This window comes from Callorhinus ursinus, unplaced genomic scaffold (genome assembly GCF_003265705.2).
Source record: "Callorhinus ursinus isolate GAN/ISIS: 27379988/994484 unplaced genomic scaffold, GSC_fseal_2.0 scaffold96, whole genome shotgun sequence".
NCBI lineage: Eukaryota > Metazoa > Chordata > Mammalia > Carnivora > Otariidae > Callorhinus > Callorhinus ursinus.
In genome coordinates, this window is record NW_027397158.1 from 454670 (window position 1) to 471945 (window position 17276).

Sequence of the window (17276 nt, forward strand, 5' to 3'; positions counted from 1 at the left end):
TTTTCTTTTGTGTCTTTCTTTGTTTTGGTGTCCTACAAAAAATCATTGCCAAGACAAATGTCAGCGATTTTTTTACCTATGTTTTTTTCTAGGTGTTTTATAGTTTCAAGTCTTACATTTAAGCCTTCAATCCATTTTGAGTTGATTTTGTTTATGGCGTAAAATAAGAGTCCAATTACATTTTTTTTTTTTTGCATGTGGATATAGTTTCCCGGCACCATTTATTAAAGAGATCATCCTTTCCCCATTTTGTATTCTTGGTGCCCTTGTTGAAGATTATTTGAGTGCATATGATTTGTGTGAGTTTAATTCTGGGTTCTCTATTCTGTTGCAGTAGTCATTTTACTTCTCTTTATGCCAATACCATGCTGCTTTGATTACTGTGTCACATAATGTGAAATCAGAAGGGCTGATCTAAAGATTGCTTTGGCTATTTAGAGTCTTTTGTGGCATATATGAATTTTTGGACTTTTATTTCTGTCTTTGTGAAAATACCATTAGGATTCTGGCAGAGATTGCACCTAAACTGTAGATTGCTTTGGGTAGTACAGACATTTTAACAATTAATTCTCCCAATTCATGAACATGGACTATCATCTCATTTAGCTGAGTCATTTTCAATTTCTTTCATCAGTCTGTTATAGTTTTTAGTGTATAGATCTTTCACTTCCTTGGTTAAATTCATTCCTAAGCATTTTATTATTTTTGCTGCTCTTGTAAATGGGATTGTTTTCTCAATTTTCCCCCTATAGTTAACTGCTAAAATATAGAAACACACCCATTTTTAAATGTTGATTTTTGTATCCTGCAACTTTGCTGAATTCATTTATTAGTTCTAAGTTTTTTGGTGGAATCCTTGGGGTTTTATATATAAGATCATGTCATCTGCAAACAGAAACAAATTTACTTCTTCATTTCTTATTGGGATACCTTTGATTTCTTTATTTCACCCATTGCTCTGCCTGGGACTCGAGCTCTCTGCTGAGTAGAAGTGGCGAGGGTGCTTTCTCACCTCAGAGGAAAAGCTTTCAGGTTCTCATGGCTGAACGTAATGTCATCTGTAGGCTAGCCCTGTGTAGATTTTCTCATGTTGAGTCAATTTCTTCTGTACAATTTATTGAGGTTTTTTTTTTATCATGAATGGGGGTTGAATTTTGTCAAATGCTTTTTCCATGTCTATTGCGGTAATTGTGTGGTTTGTATTCTTCATTCTATCAGGGGGTATGCCACGTTGACTGATGTGCAGATGGTGAACCATCCCTGATCCTGATGCGTGGTCCTCCTCATGTGCTCTTGAATTCAGTTGGCTAATATTTTGCTAAAGGGGGAAACATTGGAAAATACACAAATATGTGTAAATTAAACAGCATGCTTTTCAGCAACCCATCATTCAAAGAAGAAATCAAAAGGGAAATGAAAAAATCTTGAGAAATTAAAGTGGAAACTTCTGATAAACTTAATCTGTCATTAATCCCATTTAATGTAATTTTCAAATTGAAGCTTAATCAACAATTTGAGTTCAATTTGAGTCTTTTTAATATATTTCATGTTTTTTAAAGATTTTGTTTATTTATTCATTTGACAGAGAGAGAGAGCACAAGTGGGGGAGTGGCAAGCAGAGGGAGAAACAGGCTCCCTGCCGAGCAGAGGGCCTGACGTGGGGCTCAATTCCAGGACCCTGGGAGCATAACCATAGCCAAAGCAGACAGTTAACCAACTGAGCCACCCAGGCACCCAATATATTCCATTTTTTGCAAAAAAAAAGAAAATGTTCAACTGTTTCTCTAGTTTGTTGAACACATGACATTCAGTCATAATAATTGGGTTAATATCCTCATCTGTGAATCCTACCAACTATATCATATCTGGATGACTTTCCCTTGATGGGGTTTTCTTCTTATGATTGCTCACTAATTCCTGCTTCTTCGTACGTCTGCCATTTTTTTAGGTTGGATGCTGGGCCTTGTGAACTTCCCCTTGTTGGACACTGGACATTTTGTGTTCCTTTATGTGTTCTTGAGCTTTGGTCTGGAACAAGACTAATGTACATGGAAAGAGTTTGATTGTTTTTGGTGGTCTTGCTTTTAGGATTTTTTTTTTCAGTACTGGATTTAATCTGGGATTAATTTTTTCTCATTACTGAGGCAAAAAATTTTAACTTCTGCGTGAGATGCCTCCTGAATGTGGTGGCTTGCTGGTGACTATTAGGAGCAGACAGTATCCCACCGACCTGCAGGAGCCCTGGAGCTTGACCCTAGCCCTAACCCCAAGCCCAGCCCGAACCTCAGTCCTGTGGGACACCCTCCGGGCTTCTGGGTCACCCCTACCTGGCCTCCACTGTTTCCTCACAGAAGGTGGGGGAGAGTGCTGAGTTCGCCGCTCAGGTGGGACCCTCTGCAGACCTGCAGAGTCCATCTGAGGAGCCGAGTGGCACTGGCCCCCAAACTCCCCAGGCAGAAGGCTGGGGTGATGGGAGAGCTTGGCTAGTTATTTCCTCGCGCCCAGGGGTGACCGCCATTTATGTCCAATGCCCAGTGCCTTCGGAACTGTTGTTTCACACCGTTCTGGTTTTTTAAGTTATTTTCAAGGTGGGGGAGCAAACCCAGTCCCCCATTATTCCACTACTGCCATAAACGGACATCTGGGTTTTTATGTTTAAAAAAATTCTTACATTTGATTTTTTTTAAGATTTTATTTTATTTATTTATTTGAGAGAGGGAGCGCACGCGCGCGCGCATGAGAGGGGGGAGGGTCCGAGGGCGAAGCGGCCCCCCGCCGAGCAGGGAGCCCGACGCGGGGCTCGCCCCCCAGACCCCCGGGACCCCGGCCTGAGCCGAAGGCAGTCGCCCAACCAACCGAGCCACCCAGGCGCCCAGGAAAATTCTTACGTTTTAGCTAATCATATCAATTTCCACCACATTACATTATCATCATTACAATAGTATTGATGTTTTGTTAAGTCCCGTTCTAGAGTCTAATAAAACTAACTTAAAGATAAATCGCTCAGTTAACGAACAAGGAATCCGTTTAGAATAAACATTAAGCAAAGTCAAGTTTTTTAAAAAAAGTTTTTTCAGTGTTCTTGAATATCTCCCAACTGTGTCAAAATTTACATTTTGAAAATTATACTTGTCCGTAAAGGTGTTTGAGAAGTCACAGTTTTTACGACTTCCCGTGAAGCCCTACCTGCACGGCGTCTGCACCGTGTCCTGTGTTCTGTTTCAGGAGGCACGGCCACCAAACAGAGAGGCTTCCAGGGGTGCATCCGGTCCTTGCAGCTGAATGGGAAGGCGCTGGACCTGGAGGAGAGGGCACAGGTCACCCCGGGGGTGGAGCCCGGCTGTCCGGGCCACTGCAGCACCTACGGGAGTCTGTGCCACCACGGAGGGCGCTGCCAGGAGAGGCCCCGGGGGTTCTCCTGTGACTGCGAGCTCTCCGCTTTCTCAGGGCCCTTCTGCACGCAGGGTGAGTGTGAGTGCAGGCGCCGCCAGGAAGGAGCCGGCCGGCCTGGGGAGTGTAAATCTTGAACGAAACCTCTTCTGTGCCACTGTTTGATGAACGTGTTTCAGTTCCTAAATTCCTCCTGTAAATCACTCTTTTGCAGCTAATCTCCTTTTATTGGAAAGAAGTGTGACTCTACTCTTGAAAAGCCAGGGCCAACAACTGTGAAATCTAACACCAGTTCTGTGGTCTTCTTGAAATACTGTCTGTGTACCCTAAGTCCTTCTGCCTCACGCCTCTGCTCTAGCATGATACGTTATTAGAAGTCTGTCCTGGGCAGCCCTGCTTATTTCAATATTATTATTTAAAGTAGTGGCTTCAAGTTGTATGGGAAGAATTTTCCTCCAAAAATGCATTTTATTAGCATAATAAATACATTTCCCACTTGTATTAAGACGGCTGAAATAGAGCCTCTTAAACATTTTGCTCCGAGGTTTACTGATGGCCTCTTGTTTCAGTGAAAATGACAGAATCTTTTTAGTCTCATTCTGAGAGGTCACAAGCCATTCGCTGAAATGTCAGAGCTTAATTGTAGCACAGACATAATTCTTGGAAGGCACTTATGAGGTTTATACTTTCACAGATACTCACAGAATCCAAATAAAATCCATTATCACCAAAATAAATTCCAATGCCTCCTTTCGGGAATCTCTGAGCTGTTGCCTTTTGACCTTAAAAGCCTCCAGGTTTTGGAGCACAAACTTGGAAACCAAATTGGACCAGTTCTTGATTTTCAAAAGAATGAGCTGCCTGGAAATGGCCAGAACACAGTCACAGAAGCGGTATTTGAAGATAAATGTGTAATCAGTACCCCCATTTCAGGACATGCTTCACCTTCACAGGTAAAATCCAAATGGGCACTTGCAGTCACATTAACAGAGTCAAGTGGCCACACCAACTCTGCTCCCAGAGCCCCAGGGAAGCAGCTCAGCTGCAGGGAAGGGAAGCCGAGCATTGGACACAAGGAGACCAGACTGGATGAACGCCCAGATTTGCACGTGGTCTCTGCCTAAACCCTTGGTGGGGATGCACGTGTGCAGACTCAGGAAGACCTCCAGAGGTGGCCCAACTGCAGAGATGCAGGGGACGCCTGCCTGGGGAGACAGGACTGAAGTGGGCGTACAGGCATGCTGTCTGTCCACTGCAACAAATGGCAAGCAGCAGCAACCACAGAAAAACAGAAACAAGAACCAACAAAATTAAGAACACTTACAATGAGTTATCGACATTGTCGAGTTTTCAAAAAGTACTGAACATGTAAAAAAAAAAATCAAGAAATTATGTTGCATACTCCGGGGAAAAAATGTAGTTAATAAGAATTAACTCTGAAGAGGGACTTTTTTAAAAGTTTATTTATTTATTTATTTATTTTGGTTTCATCAGACAAAGACATCAAGTTGTGATTATAACATATTCATCAAAGGGAATAAAATTCAGAGAAACAAAGAAAATAGGTCATCAACAAATAAACAGAAATGCAACTTCAACAGACCAATGAAAACCATATAAAAAACTGATAGGAATATTGGAGCAGAAAAATACAATCACTGAAATTTTAAAAAATAATTATAGCCAGATGAGCTCAACAGGGGAAGGAACCTATAAACTTGACAATAAGACAATAAAAATCATTCAATTGGAAGAATAGAGGGAAAAAAATGAAAAAATTTTGAAGAGTCTCAAAATCCTCTGACAATACCAATAATTAAATATTTTAATTCCAAACAATCTTTGAGTCAAAGGACTCATAAATGAAACTAAAAATATTTTAATTAAATATAAAAATATACCATATTAAAATTTGAGTTATACAACTAAAGTATTACTTAAGGGGAAATTTATGACTTTAAATTATTTTATTAGAAAACAATACAGGTATAAAATCAATTACATAGTTTCCAATTTAGGAATTTAAAGAAAGAACAAAATGAAATCTGAAGAAAGTAGAAGATATAATAAAGATAAAGCAGAAACTAATGAAATAAAAAATAGACAAGAAAAATCAATGCAATCATGATTGAAATCACTAACATTATACAACTACATCAATGCAATTAAAAGCTAATTCATAGAAGAGATCATTAAAATTGATAAATTTCTGACTAGATTCTCAAGAAAAAAGGAAAAAGGACACAAATTATAAGTGTTAAAAATAAAAGATACCAAAGCAGATGTTACAAAAATTAAAGGGATAAAAATGAAATATTATGAACAGCATTATGACAATAAATTTCCCGACTTATATTAAATGGACACATTTCTTGAAAGACACAAATTACTAAAACAAAGCATAATAGATATAAAATCCCCATAACCTATAACTACCACAAAAATTGAATTTGTAATTAAACATCTTCCCACAATGAAAATTCCAGGACCAGAAGGTATTTGCTAGTAATTTCTACAGGAAAAGATAATTCCAGTCTGATGCAGGCTGTTAGAGGACAGAAAGGAGGAGAGAATGTTTTTAATGCAATCCATGAGCCTTCTAAGTCTGACACTAAAACCAAGCAAAGACTTTACAAGAAACCAACCAAACAAAAAAACTACAGAAATATACTCATGAATACTGACACAAAAACACTTAATACAAAATGAGCAAGTCAAATCAAACAATAGAAAAAAATATGAATAAGTGGGATTAATCCAAAAGGTACAATGCTGATTTAAGTTTTTAAAAAAATCTCAAGAAAGTCATTATATCAACAGAATAAAAGAGAAAAAAACAGATAAGTTTCAAAATATACAGAAAATGCATTTGACAAAATTCACTATGAAATCTAAGAATATAAGGTAAATTTCCCAACCCAACAAAGGATACCTAACATCATATCACTAAAATATTTAGTGGTGCAAGACAGAATGTTTTCCCTATGAGACTGAAGAAAGCAAAGATTTCTATTCCCATGACTTCTTTTCAAAATTCTTGCAGTCTTAGCCATTGCAATAAGACAAGAAAAGGACATAAATATTGTACACATTAGAAAGAAGAAATAAAACTCTCTTTAATCATAGAGGATATAATTATCTATATAAAATATAGAGAGTTCACAAAAACCTACTAGAATTAATGAGGGAGTTTAGTAAGGTCACAGAATACAAAGTCACTATTATAAAATTCAACTTAATTTTTATGTACTAGTTATGAACAACTGGGACAAATTTAAAAATAAAATTGTATTTGCAATAGAATCCAAAAAAATGAAATATTTACAGATAAATAGAACAAATAAGTGTAAGATCTCTACACTGAAAATTACTAAAAGGAATCAACATCTAAAGAAATGGATGAATATACCATGTTGATGAACTGGATCACTCATTATTATTACTATATCATTTATCCCCAAATTGATCTATGGATTTAGCGCTCCCTTCAAAATTTCAGCAGAATTGTGAATTAATTCTAAATTTTATATGGACATGCATAAGGCCTTGGATTTCCAAAGTATTTTAAAAAGAATAAGTTATGGTGAAAAGAATAGAGAATCCATAAATGGGTTGACACTTAACCCACACTCTATATAAATATTAACTTGAGGCAAAAATAAAAAATAAAAAAACATAATGTATGATTCCATTAATATGAAATTCCAGAATTAATTTAGAGTAACAGAAAGCAAATCAGTGGTTGCTGAGCATGGGGCCTAAGGAAGAAACTGACGGCCAAGAAGTGTAAAGGGCAGAAGAAAATTGGAAATGTTCTGAATATGGACTGTGGATGATGCTTTGCGTGTGCTCATCTCCTAAAACTCTGCAAATTTTACATTTTAAGTGGGTGTGTTTATTGCCCCTAGTTATACCTCATTGAGCTCCACTAAAAAGGTATTTTTCCCATTCTGTATGGCTCTCTATCCATATCCACTAAGTGCAACCTGAAGGTCCTCTTGCAGGCAAACATTACCTTAGAGGCTGACCTCGTGAGTGAGCAGGGAACAACTCTGAGGTGGTCTGGGAGTGGGTGTGCGAGGTGGTGATGTGATGGCCATGCTGGGAGGGGGGCACCTGCTGCAGCCATGGAGATGCACAGACGCCCAACAGCTAAACCACCCATGCCCTGCCCCCAGCCACATGCACACATACATGTAGGGCCCCATCTTATGTAGAAGGCCAAGGACACACTCTCATAAACTGTTTAGGGAGGATCTTGGACAGTTTCTGGCCCCTGCACCACTTCCTTCTCTCAAGTTCACAGTGATACCATCGACACAGCTTTCCTTTTCCTGTAAAATATTGACACTTGGTGGTGGTCGTTGGTGGGCAAGTGGCCTTCCACTTCTACCTTTCATCATTGCTGGGTGAGACTGCTACCTGCAAAGCAAAAAACTAACACCAAGGAAAATGCAGGAAGGAAACAGAAGCTCAAGCAGATGTCTGTGCCTATTTAGGCCACGTTCCACTGAGGAAGGAGCAGAGGTAGTTTTAATGCTCCCACTTACTGAGTGCTGCCCTAAAGCCCCAACAACCAACCGTGCTATTCATTTCTGAGATGTGTGAATGCTTGTTACATCATTCTCTGCTCTTTTATTGATTAAAATGTCCTAGAAATTAGAATACTTCAAATGTCCATAAGTATACCTAAAATTAGCCCTCAATCTTTTCTAACATAAACATATGCCTATCATTTCAGAGATTTCTGCACACTTTGGAGCTGGGTCCTCAGTGACTTACAATTTTCATGAATTTTATCCGTTAAGTACAAACTCCAGCCCCCATGCTGCTTCATTTCATGGGGACATGGTTTTAGCTAGAGAGATGATCACATTCAGTTTCCAAACACTGCAAACCCCGAGCTTGCTGCTCTACGTGGACTCCTTCTACAATGAATACCTCTCTGTTATCCTGGCCAAAAATGGTGAGTCTCATTTGAGTGTTAGAAATGTAAATTGTGTCGTTAATACTGTACGGGTGGAGTGTTCAGTGTCCAAGCCTCTCAGATTAGAAACAAGGAAAAATTTTCATACTCTGCAAATGCCAGTTTGTTTTATTTTGCTTTGTTTTCCAGAACTGCAAAAATATTGTTTCAGATGTATCATTTCAGTAATTATATTAAGATTCTTCTAGAAAATTTTTTATGAATTTGCATTATCTCAGGTAAACAGAAATGTTATTATCACTGGAAGCTCTTCATTGGAAGTATAATGTGTCTAGTTATATGTAGAAAATATTTCCTCCTTCTAAGCAAAGGGAAGAAGAATTAAGGTGGGTGTTAACACAGTAAGGTCATGCAAAAATGACTGTCCATGAGCACCAGATAAACCTTGGTTTTTTACTCTGTCCGTGGTTCTGAGGTTAAATTTTCCATATCCACTGAAAATGGAAGGTACAATCACACCAATCAGCCAACAACTATGCTTCCAGTGGGAAAATAAAGCACAGCTTTAGGCATTTCAAATAGAAAGTCAGGGCACTAATTCAATATCTGGGAAAACTTGCAAATCTCTCTGGCTGGCAGGATTTGGGCAGAGTCCATGTGATGGGTAGAAGCATGAAGCTGCACCTTTGTGGAGCAGGTCACACTGAGCCATAGGGATCTTGTGTCCTACAAAGAGCTTATTACTATATTTCACTTCTGCATCATGCCTGCAGATTTTAGAAATAAAACCTCCAGTGTGTGCATAAACAATTTGTTTATATAAAACAAAAATAAACAACATGCTGCCAAGCATCTCAAATATGACCCCAAGTAAGAATGGTGGCAGACTTAAGCTACAAACCACCTGAATGGCAGGAACATTTCATCATCTCGTGGGAAGAAACCCTGGGAAGGGCACAGTGCGCTCCCCACCAGTGAGAAAGCAAGGAGCATTAACTCTAGGGGTGCCTTTGGTCGAGTTCACTTCCCACTGGTCAGCCTCACCATCTGCAGTATCTTCCGTGGCCCCTCAGGCCTCCAATAGCCCCTGGCTGCATGACAGCTCCCAGGACCAGCCACACTCTCTTGTAACTCACATTTCGGATTTGGGAAATAAGACCAAAGAAGACCAGACGAGGAAGACAGAAGCTTCAGCATTCCTTAATGCTCCTTTTGCAAAGATGGAGCAGATTTCAGACATTAGCATGTGATAGAGTGGGTGCTTTCTTTCAGAGAATTGAGAATTGTGGGAAAGAGCACTCTTATTAACACCTTATCTTGAGTTAAAAATGGTGTCATCAGAATGGAGACCAGCAAGATGCTTCACATGAACCGTGAATAGACTCAAAGCACAAAATGTTGTTCCTAGAAGCAACGGAATAATAATCACTTCTCCAGAGTATAGAAAGGCAGCTTTTAAAACATTTTGTTGTTTAAATATCCTATATTTTTCTATTCTAGGTAGTTTGCAGATTAGGTACAAGTTAGATCTACATCAGGATCCTGATGTCTTTAACTTTAACTTCAAGAATATGGCAGATGGGCACCTTCACCACATGAAGATCAACAGAGAGGAAGGAGTGGTCTTCGTAGAGGTAAGAGCATCATCAGCCAAACAGTAATTAACCTCCTACTTCCCCACCTGCTATGTGTCACTTACAGTAATATTTTGATAATGAAGCATAATACAAAGGTTCCTTCTCTATGTTAATCTCTCATGTGCTGCACACAAGAAATCATAGTCCAGGATTTTTATTTATTTAGTAATGGAAACCTGCCAAATACAGTATAAAATTTAATTACTTAAATTTTCCCTCATTTATTTTAATTGACTTGTTATGAAATGTTGTCTGTGGTTAACAGGTGGAGTATTTGTAAATGATTCTCCTGTGGGAATCCACAGGAGTACAAATGTTATGACAATTAAGGATATGATTTATATAAAATACAATTATGATTAAAATGTGCATAACTAACAAAATAGACTCGAGTCATTGTAGAGTAAGTGAAATTACATACTGTCAGCACTTTTGAAGAAAAACATTAGTGTATTTGCTCTCTACATGGAATAACCTACTTTGGCTTTTACTCTTTAGGTTTTATTTTGAGATATGTAAAAGCTTTGGATGTTTGCATTTTTTGTGGGTTCTACCAAATACAGGTCATTCATCTTGTGTCAGGAAGTGATAAGGGCCATGCAGAACACAGGGGGCAGGGGGTGGGGGTGGGCAACGGAGATCTGAGACACCATGAAAATTGCTCATGAACTAGCACTCCACTGTCAGATGACGAGTTTCTTAACATGGGTTTTTTCCATCAGGTGTAACCCTATGTTCCTTTTCTAGTGGATCATTTCCATTCCATGACCTCCCTTTGCTTCTTGCCATGTCACTGACAACTGACAGATGTGTTGGTGTTTGCTTCTCGTGAGGCAGGTGGACCAGAAAGCCCGGAGCCAAGTGAGCCTGTCGTCTGGCACAGAATTCAACGCTGTCAAATCCCTCATGCTGGGCAAGATCTTAGGCAAGTAGACGCAGAGCTCCCCACCCCGTGCCCCCTCCCTGGGTCACAGTGTCATGCCACTAACACAGAAGCAAGCTCCTTGTTTTATTTTCATTAGATCATTCATGCCGATCAAGGCAGAAACCCTACTGGATCTGGGTTGCCCATAATCATGAGAACACACTTCCCACAGACAAGCAAGCAAATAGCATTGAGAACAGCTACACACGCTTGTTCCTTGTTCTGTCGTTAGCACAAGGACTGTGGAGACTTTCTGACCTCAAACTGTACTGAAGGATATCGGTCCAAACAGAAACAGAGTTCATAGGTCCAGAGCCCTACCCAGGATGACGTGTGAAGGAGGTCTGTAGAGAGCACACGTCTGTGGTCCGTGTGCTCATGATGGTGCCCGGGCGGTGGTGCACGGATGTTCCTTGCCTGGCTACCACGCTCACCAGAACAGCGTTTCATGCAGCCTGGTCTCCTCGGCCACAGCCTGGGCATCACTGCAGAGCAGTGGCATCTAGGAGTTGGGTGGGCACGCTTTCCATCCCCCCCATCCCCAGGTATTCAGGTGAAAGCAGGTAAGACTTAGGAAGGCTTGCTTTTTAGTTATGAACTGTAAACACCATGGATTTTCACATATTACTTTGGGAAATGGTCTCCAGTTTGTTTCCTATCCCTCGTCTTGTTTTGACACTAACGGGATAGACTTTATCCAAGGTAATGATTTTTCCATTGCTTCCTTTTTGTATCTATATTCCTGAGTCTTTCACATGTTCCTCATATGTAATTTCAAAGTCCTGAGCATGCGAGTGTACACATGGGTAGACGATAAAAGTATAAATCACTGAAGAGGATGATAGCTAGGTTTTTAACTCTGTGTTAATGAGTTAATATGTTTTCCAACACTATGTTGGGCATTAAAAGGATGCATTCCCATTCTTCAGTCAACATTGAAAATGTCATGAATTGTAATGTTCTAACAGGTTCTATTTAATAGAAGAAAAGTAACATGTGAAAAGTCCTATTTATATAGTGCAAGTTTAATCGAAAATCCAAACCGAGCCAGATAGATAGAGCCTGGTTTGAATATTATATATATATAATACATATATAATTTTTCAGTTAAACTTGCATTATATGAGAAGGCAAATTTTACATAAATGCACATATATTTTATACATACATATAAAACTTAATTTCAAGATAAATCTATAATGACAAAGTTGATTTAAAATGGCGATTCTGAACACTTGGTTAAAACACTGATGATCCCGTAGCGGATAAGCAGATTGCGTGTGGAGCCCTGATGGTGTCCAGTCCACGCTTCGGGAACAGGGCCGGGGCTCCCACAGAACACACCAACAACAAAGCAGAGTCATTGTTTCTCATCCCAAGCCCACAGTCCGATGATCACTGACTGACCTCAGAGCATCCCAGGTGGTCAACACACGACGAAGACCCCGCCCCAGGGTGGCTACGCCCTAGCAGGAGGGTCCCAGGACACAGGGCACGTGTACAGGACAAGCGTGGACACTGCAGCGTGGACACAGCATCCACACTGCAGAGGACTTGAGAAGTGGACAAACATTTGAAGAAGGGGAGAGTCACCCACAGCTTCGGGCTGGATGTGACTGAGTGTTGGGCTCCAGGACAGGGGTTGGGGAGAACAGACCACATAGGGTCTTGTGGGCACCACAGTCCAAGAACTGACTTTACTCCCATGAAACGTGGCGCTGCTGAGTCCGTGGTCCGACCCTGCTGCTGGGGCGAGGGAGACGGGCCCCATCGGAGATGCTGGCCATGACCCACGCTGGCAGCATAGGGAGGGCAGGAGGGGAGGTGGGAGCACTCCTGAGGGGGGGCAGGGCAGGTGAGGCCCAGCTCTGCACCTGCTGGAACTGGGGCATCCGTCAGACGCTGGCGTGGTCGAGCGGGGCGCACGGCCACTGGTGTGTGTGATGCCTGTCCTTCGCAGTCCGCAGGGCGGAGGGGAGATTGGCTAACACATGGACTTTCATTTCCTCCCTGATAGCAGTTTGCATTTTATTCCATTTTCCAACTGTGGCACCAAATCAGTCTTTAATCCTAAACAATCAAAAGCCCACGGACTGTCCCACCCTCTCCTGCTCGACAGCCCCAGCTGGGGGCTGTCTGGCCCCAGGGACCCCACTGTGTGGGAGGTGGAGCGACCCAGGCCCCATCCCGTGCCCCACTGAGCTCGTCCCCTGGCCCTGTGGCTAGTTACTGGTTTTGCCTGAACTAAGCGAGCATCTGATAATCCCAGAGATGTCCAGGCTCTGTGACCCTAGCCCGGGCCAAATTTTTGTTGAATTGCTGCTTTCCATGCTTGGGGGTCGGAGGCAGTCTTCTTCCAGTGAGCTGAACGATCACCCATTGAGAGAACACGTATTGACCGCCAATGTCCAATAAATTACTGCAGCTATTATGCAGACGTGGCCCCAAAACACACAAATTCCTGTCCTCAAAACTCCACAGCCTAAGCTCAAACACGGAGTATGCAAATAAGTTAACAAAGTTCATACACATTAAGCATTGTTTAAAAACGTTGACAAGAGTTATTTTTAAAAATACACCTTATGTTCAAAAACAACACTGAAGTTAGTGGGCAAAGAGGCCCCGTGACGTAGCAAAGTGTTGTCTGACCAACCGGGGAAGTGGCCCAGGTCACACAGAGCTCAGTGAATGAAAGAAATATGCAGTACATCCCTTCAATCACGTGGGTAAAGAACTTTGGGGCGGAACGGAATGTACTGATGCTTCCACACGAATTCCGTGTCCATCAGCGTATTATTCAGGCTCTAAAGTACAGTTGATGCTCAGGCCAAGCAGTGGAGTTTACAGCTGAAGCAACAGGGAGTCATGAAATTTGAAATAAAAATTCATTTACCATATGCCCGAGGGCACAGATTCTGACCAAGGTCTAATGACACTTCCCACGTCTTGATTTTTATTTGAAGATTTGTCTTGCCAGAAGCCGAATAAAACTTCCAAAGCATTCTGCAAGCTCTGTGTTCTGGGCGGGCAGCATGAGGTGCCTGGTTACAAGGGCTCCCGAGGTGGGCCACAGGGCACTCACTCCCAGAGACGCGTCCAACACCGAGGGGAGGTGCCAGTGTTTCTCCCGGAGCCCACCAGTTCCTGCTTCAACCTTTCCCTCCGCCAACACTGGGTGAGTGTCTCCCAGTGTGGATTTTAGCGGCAGTGTCCCCATCCGGCGACCCAAGTCATCCTCGTGTGCACTGGGGTACCCCAGACAGAACCGTCCAGGGTCCTCGTTGGTTAAAATACGCATCTAAGTGTTACCTCTCTGACGGGCTTCACTTGATGGTACACGCTCTGGTCACATTTTCTCAGATTCCATATGATCATTTCAGAGTAAGAAGACTTTAAAAGTCAACTCTTCAGATCTCAGATTTTGTAGCTCTGAATATGATCAAGAATGTGCGCATGACGCACGGAAGCTCTGAAAACGCTCTCCCTTAGTCAGAGTGTTAAGTAGGTGACACTGAGGAATATTGGTCATCAGGACGCTGTCCATGCTCAGTACATGAGCCATAAAACAAACAGCAAAATCTAAGTGCAGACAAAGAAAAGACTAATTCTTTGGAAGGAAAGGCGGTCTCCCCTCCGGGACGTTGAAGTAACGAAAAATGTGGTCTACAGTGGTCCCAGCCCAGGATGGTCACGCTCCAAGCCCAGGGTGCCCCATGGCGGTGTGTGGCACCATGAGCAGGCGCCGACCTTGCCCCTTCAGGTGTCCGTGGAGCCTGCCTCCCGCACACTGCGAACGACTGAGCCCCATCAGCTCCTTCAGAAGAAACCCCATGGAGAGGGTGCAAGAGGATGTGGAGGATGGTCTTGAGAGTGTGCCCTGGGCACAGGGACTTCCCCCGGTCTCCTCGGCCCAAATGGGAGCTGTGGCCGGGAAGCCCGAGCTCCTCTGTCTGCTGGTGTGGGGCCCGCTACCTGCCCTCCCTGGGCTCTGGTTACTCATCTGTCAAATGGGATAATCAGGTAAACCGTGTCTCAGAGGCTGTTAGGAGCACTCAGAGCAGTGACAGGTGCTTCCATGGATTATCTAAATTTTCACAGAATAAGTAAAAATCAGGGTAGATTATTTCTAAGATTCTTCTCAAAAATTAAATCGTATAATATAAACAACTAGCCATTTGAGATAACAGATACCCAGAGGTATCTTCAGAACTGTGAGACAGTCTGCCTACTGTCCCTGGAGTTTCATGGCTCCAAGCAAACGGTACTCTGATGCGTTCCAGATGTCTCCGTTTAACCGTAGGTCCGTTAGGACAGCCGTGTTTCCTGAACCCATTAAGTATGACATGCACAGAGAAAAGTGTAATATTCTCAGTACACAGCTGGGAGAACCTGGACAAAGGGAACTCAGTTTGATCAAGAAGAGAAGGTGACTAGTGTCCAGCAACCCCCGGAGGGTCCCCAGCCGGGAGCAGCACAGACATAGCCCGCACGTCTCCAGACTTAACAGGGAAGGGCGGTGCCGTGTGTGTGTTTTGTGTCCGATTTTTTCCTTCCACTTTAATGCCCATGAGCAGAACCCCTCAGTCTTTTGTTGGCTAGGCTTTGGTGGAGGGGGTGCCGGAAGCCTCAGCTGCTGCCTTTGTAATCACGCGCTCCAGAAACTCTCCTCCCAGAGCACGCTCTCCACACGACTTCCAAGGCCTACAACCTGGTTTTTCTTCCAGACCATTTCTGGAAGGATTTGTTCTTCAGAACAGTGGGAGCTGCTGCTTTCAGGAAACACACAGCTAACTGATAAACAGGCAAAACTACCTAAGAATCTAAATGGCTGGGAGTTCTACAACCTGAGATTTCAGAAACTTGATTTTGTCTCAAGAATTGGATTTAGAGTTTGTTCTTGAGAGAAAAGATTGTACAATAGCAAAATTTAAAATAACGCAGCCAGTTCTCCCTAAAGTCACAGAGCAGAGTAAATGCCGGGGCCCCACGCCCACGCCCCAGCCCTGACTGGCCGACTCTCACAGGTGGTCACTGCCCACCACTCCCCCTTCTCCCTCCCTGGGGCCCTTCCCCACTGCACCTGTCATCAGCCTGGTCTCTCAGGAGAGCAGACGACACTGAGGATGGCCAACAGAGCTTCGTGTGCACATTTCTATGAAAACACACACATATAGGGCAGGTATGTGCACACGCAAAAGACACATTAAGGATGAAAAAGGTTAAAGCTAAAGAAAGCATTCATGGTGCAGCTCAGGGCATCAGTAGGGAAGATGCCTGTTTGGGCCTCTTGTGGCACGACTGTTAGGTCAGCCTGGCGAGCTAGCAGGCAGGGTAGGGATGAGCCAACTCCTGTGGGCATCTCCTCCTGGGCTGGAGGGAACCTGGACCAGCACGGAGAAGGCCCGGCTGTGGGTCCTGCAACACCGAGGCGCCTGAGCTTGTCTCCAGGGGTCCGGCAGGATGCATCCAAGAGCAGAGGCAGCTGAGGATCTTTGTAGTGACGCTGCCAGCCAGGGTGTCACATCCCGGAAATACAACCCCACACCCCAGGGGCTCTGACAGAGGGAGAGAGAGGGCGGAACACCCACCACTGTCTGTGCAACATGGAGATGTCCAAAGGACAGGCGCTGCTCGCGCACACTCGGAAGAACGAGGTCTGAATTGGGAGCAGCTGTGGGGACTGCAGCTGCAGAGTCGGTGGATGACCCCAAGCACAGCTGAGTCCCCACTGATGCTGGAACTTGAGCAGAAACCCGCAACCACCGGCCAAACCACAGAGGTGATGGAGGAAGCCCCCACAGGATTGCTCTGATGCTCATCTGTAAACTGAGCGGAGCCCGGGGTTGAGGAGGGGGGACCACAGCGGGAGCAGCGACCCTTCAGGTAAGAACAAACTGCTTGGAGACACGACCTACACGTGCTCAGTAACGCTCCTGGCCTGTCCCTGCCCCATACCGTGCCCACTACGTGCGCTCACTCCCCACGCCCCACAAACACGCCCCATTAACCGCCCGCCCACCACGTGCACCCCACTAACCGCGCCGTCTCCCGCAGAGCCCGGCGGCCACGTGGATGAAGACACCAAGCAGGCTGGCGCTCGAGGCTTCTCCGGCTGCCTCTCCGCCCTGCAGTTCGAGCGCGCGGCCCCGCTGAAGGCTGCGCTGCATCCCGGGCGCTCCGGGCGCGCCTCGGTGCAGGGGCCGGTGGCCTCGTCCGAATGTGGGGCCGGCCCAGGAGGCGGCGCGGCGCGAGAGCAGACGCACGCGAGAGCAGGTGCGCGCCCTGTGCGGCCACAGCGAGCCCCCGGGGCCGGGTGGGCCTGCACTCAGCCGGGGCCCCTGAAATCTCAACCCGCAGCTCCCTTGACCAAGTCTTCTTCCTCTTCTTCTTCTTCTTC

At 43.9% G+C, this 17276-nt stretch overlaps 1 protein-coding gene across 2 annotated transcripts in view; it reads left to right on the forward strand.

The window, feature by feature from the left end:
* The window catches only part of LOC112836267 (contactin-associated protein-like 4), a 164518-nt gene that overhangs the window by 144322 nt on the left and 2920 nt on the right, over window positions 1–17276 (forward strand). The window contains exons 18-22 of one of the 2 annotated variants that reach the window (XM_073888824.1): window positions 3226–3465; window positions 8132–8356; window positions 9818–9951; window positions 10792–10879; window positions 16934–17152. In XM_073888824.1, the coding sequence (XP_073744925.1) occupies window positions 3226–3465; window positions 8132–8356; window positions 9818–9951; window positions 10792–10879; window positions 16934–17152 (906 nt within the window). Of the gene's footprint in view, window positions 1–3225; window positions 3466–8131; window positions 8357–9817; window positions 9952–10791; window positions 11901–16933; window positions 17153–17276 lie in introns of those variants that run through there. The other variant, XM_073888823.1, reaches the window with a different exon arrangement.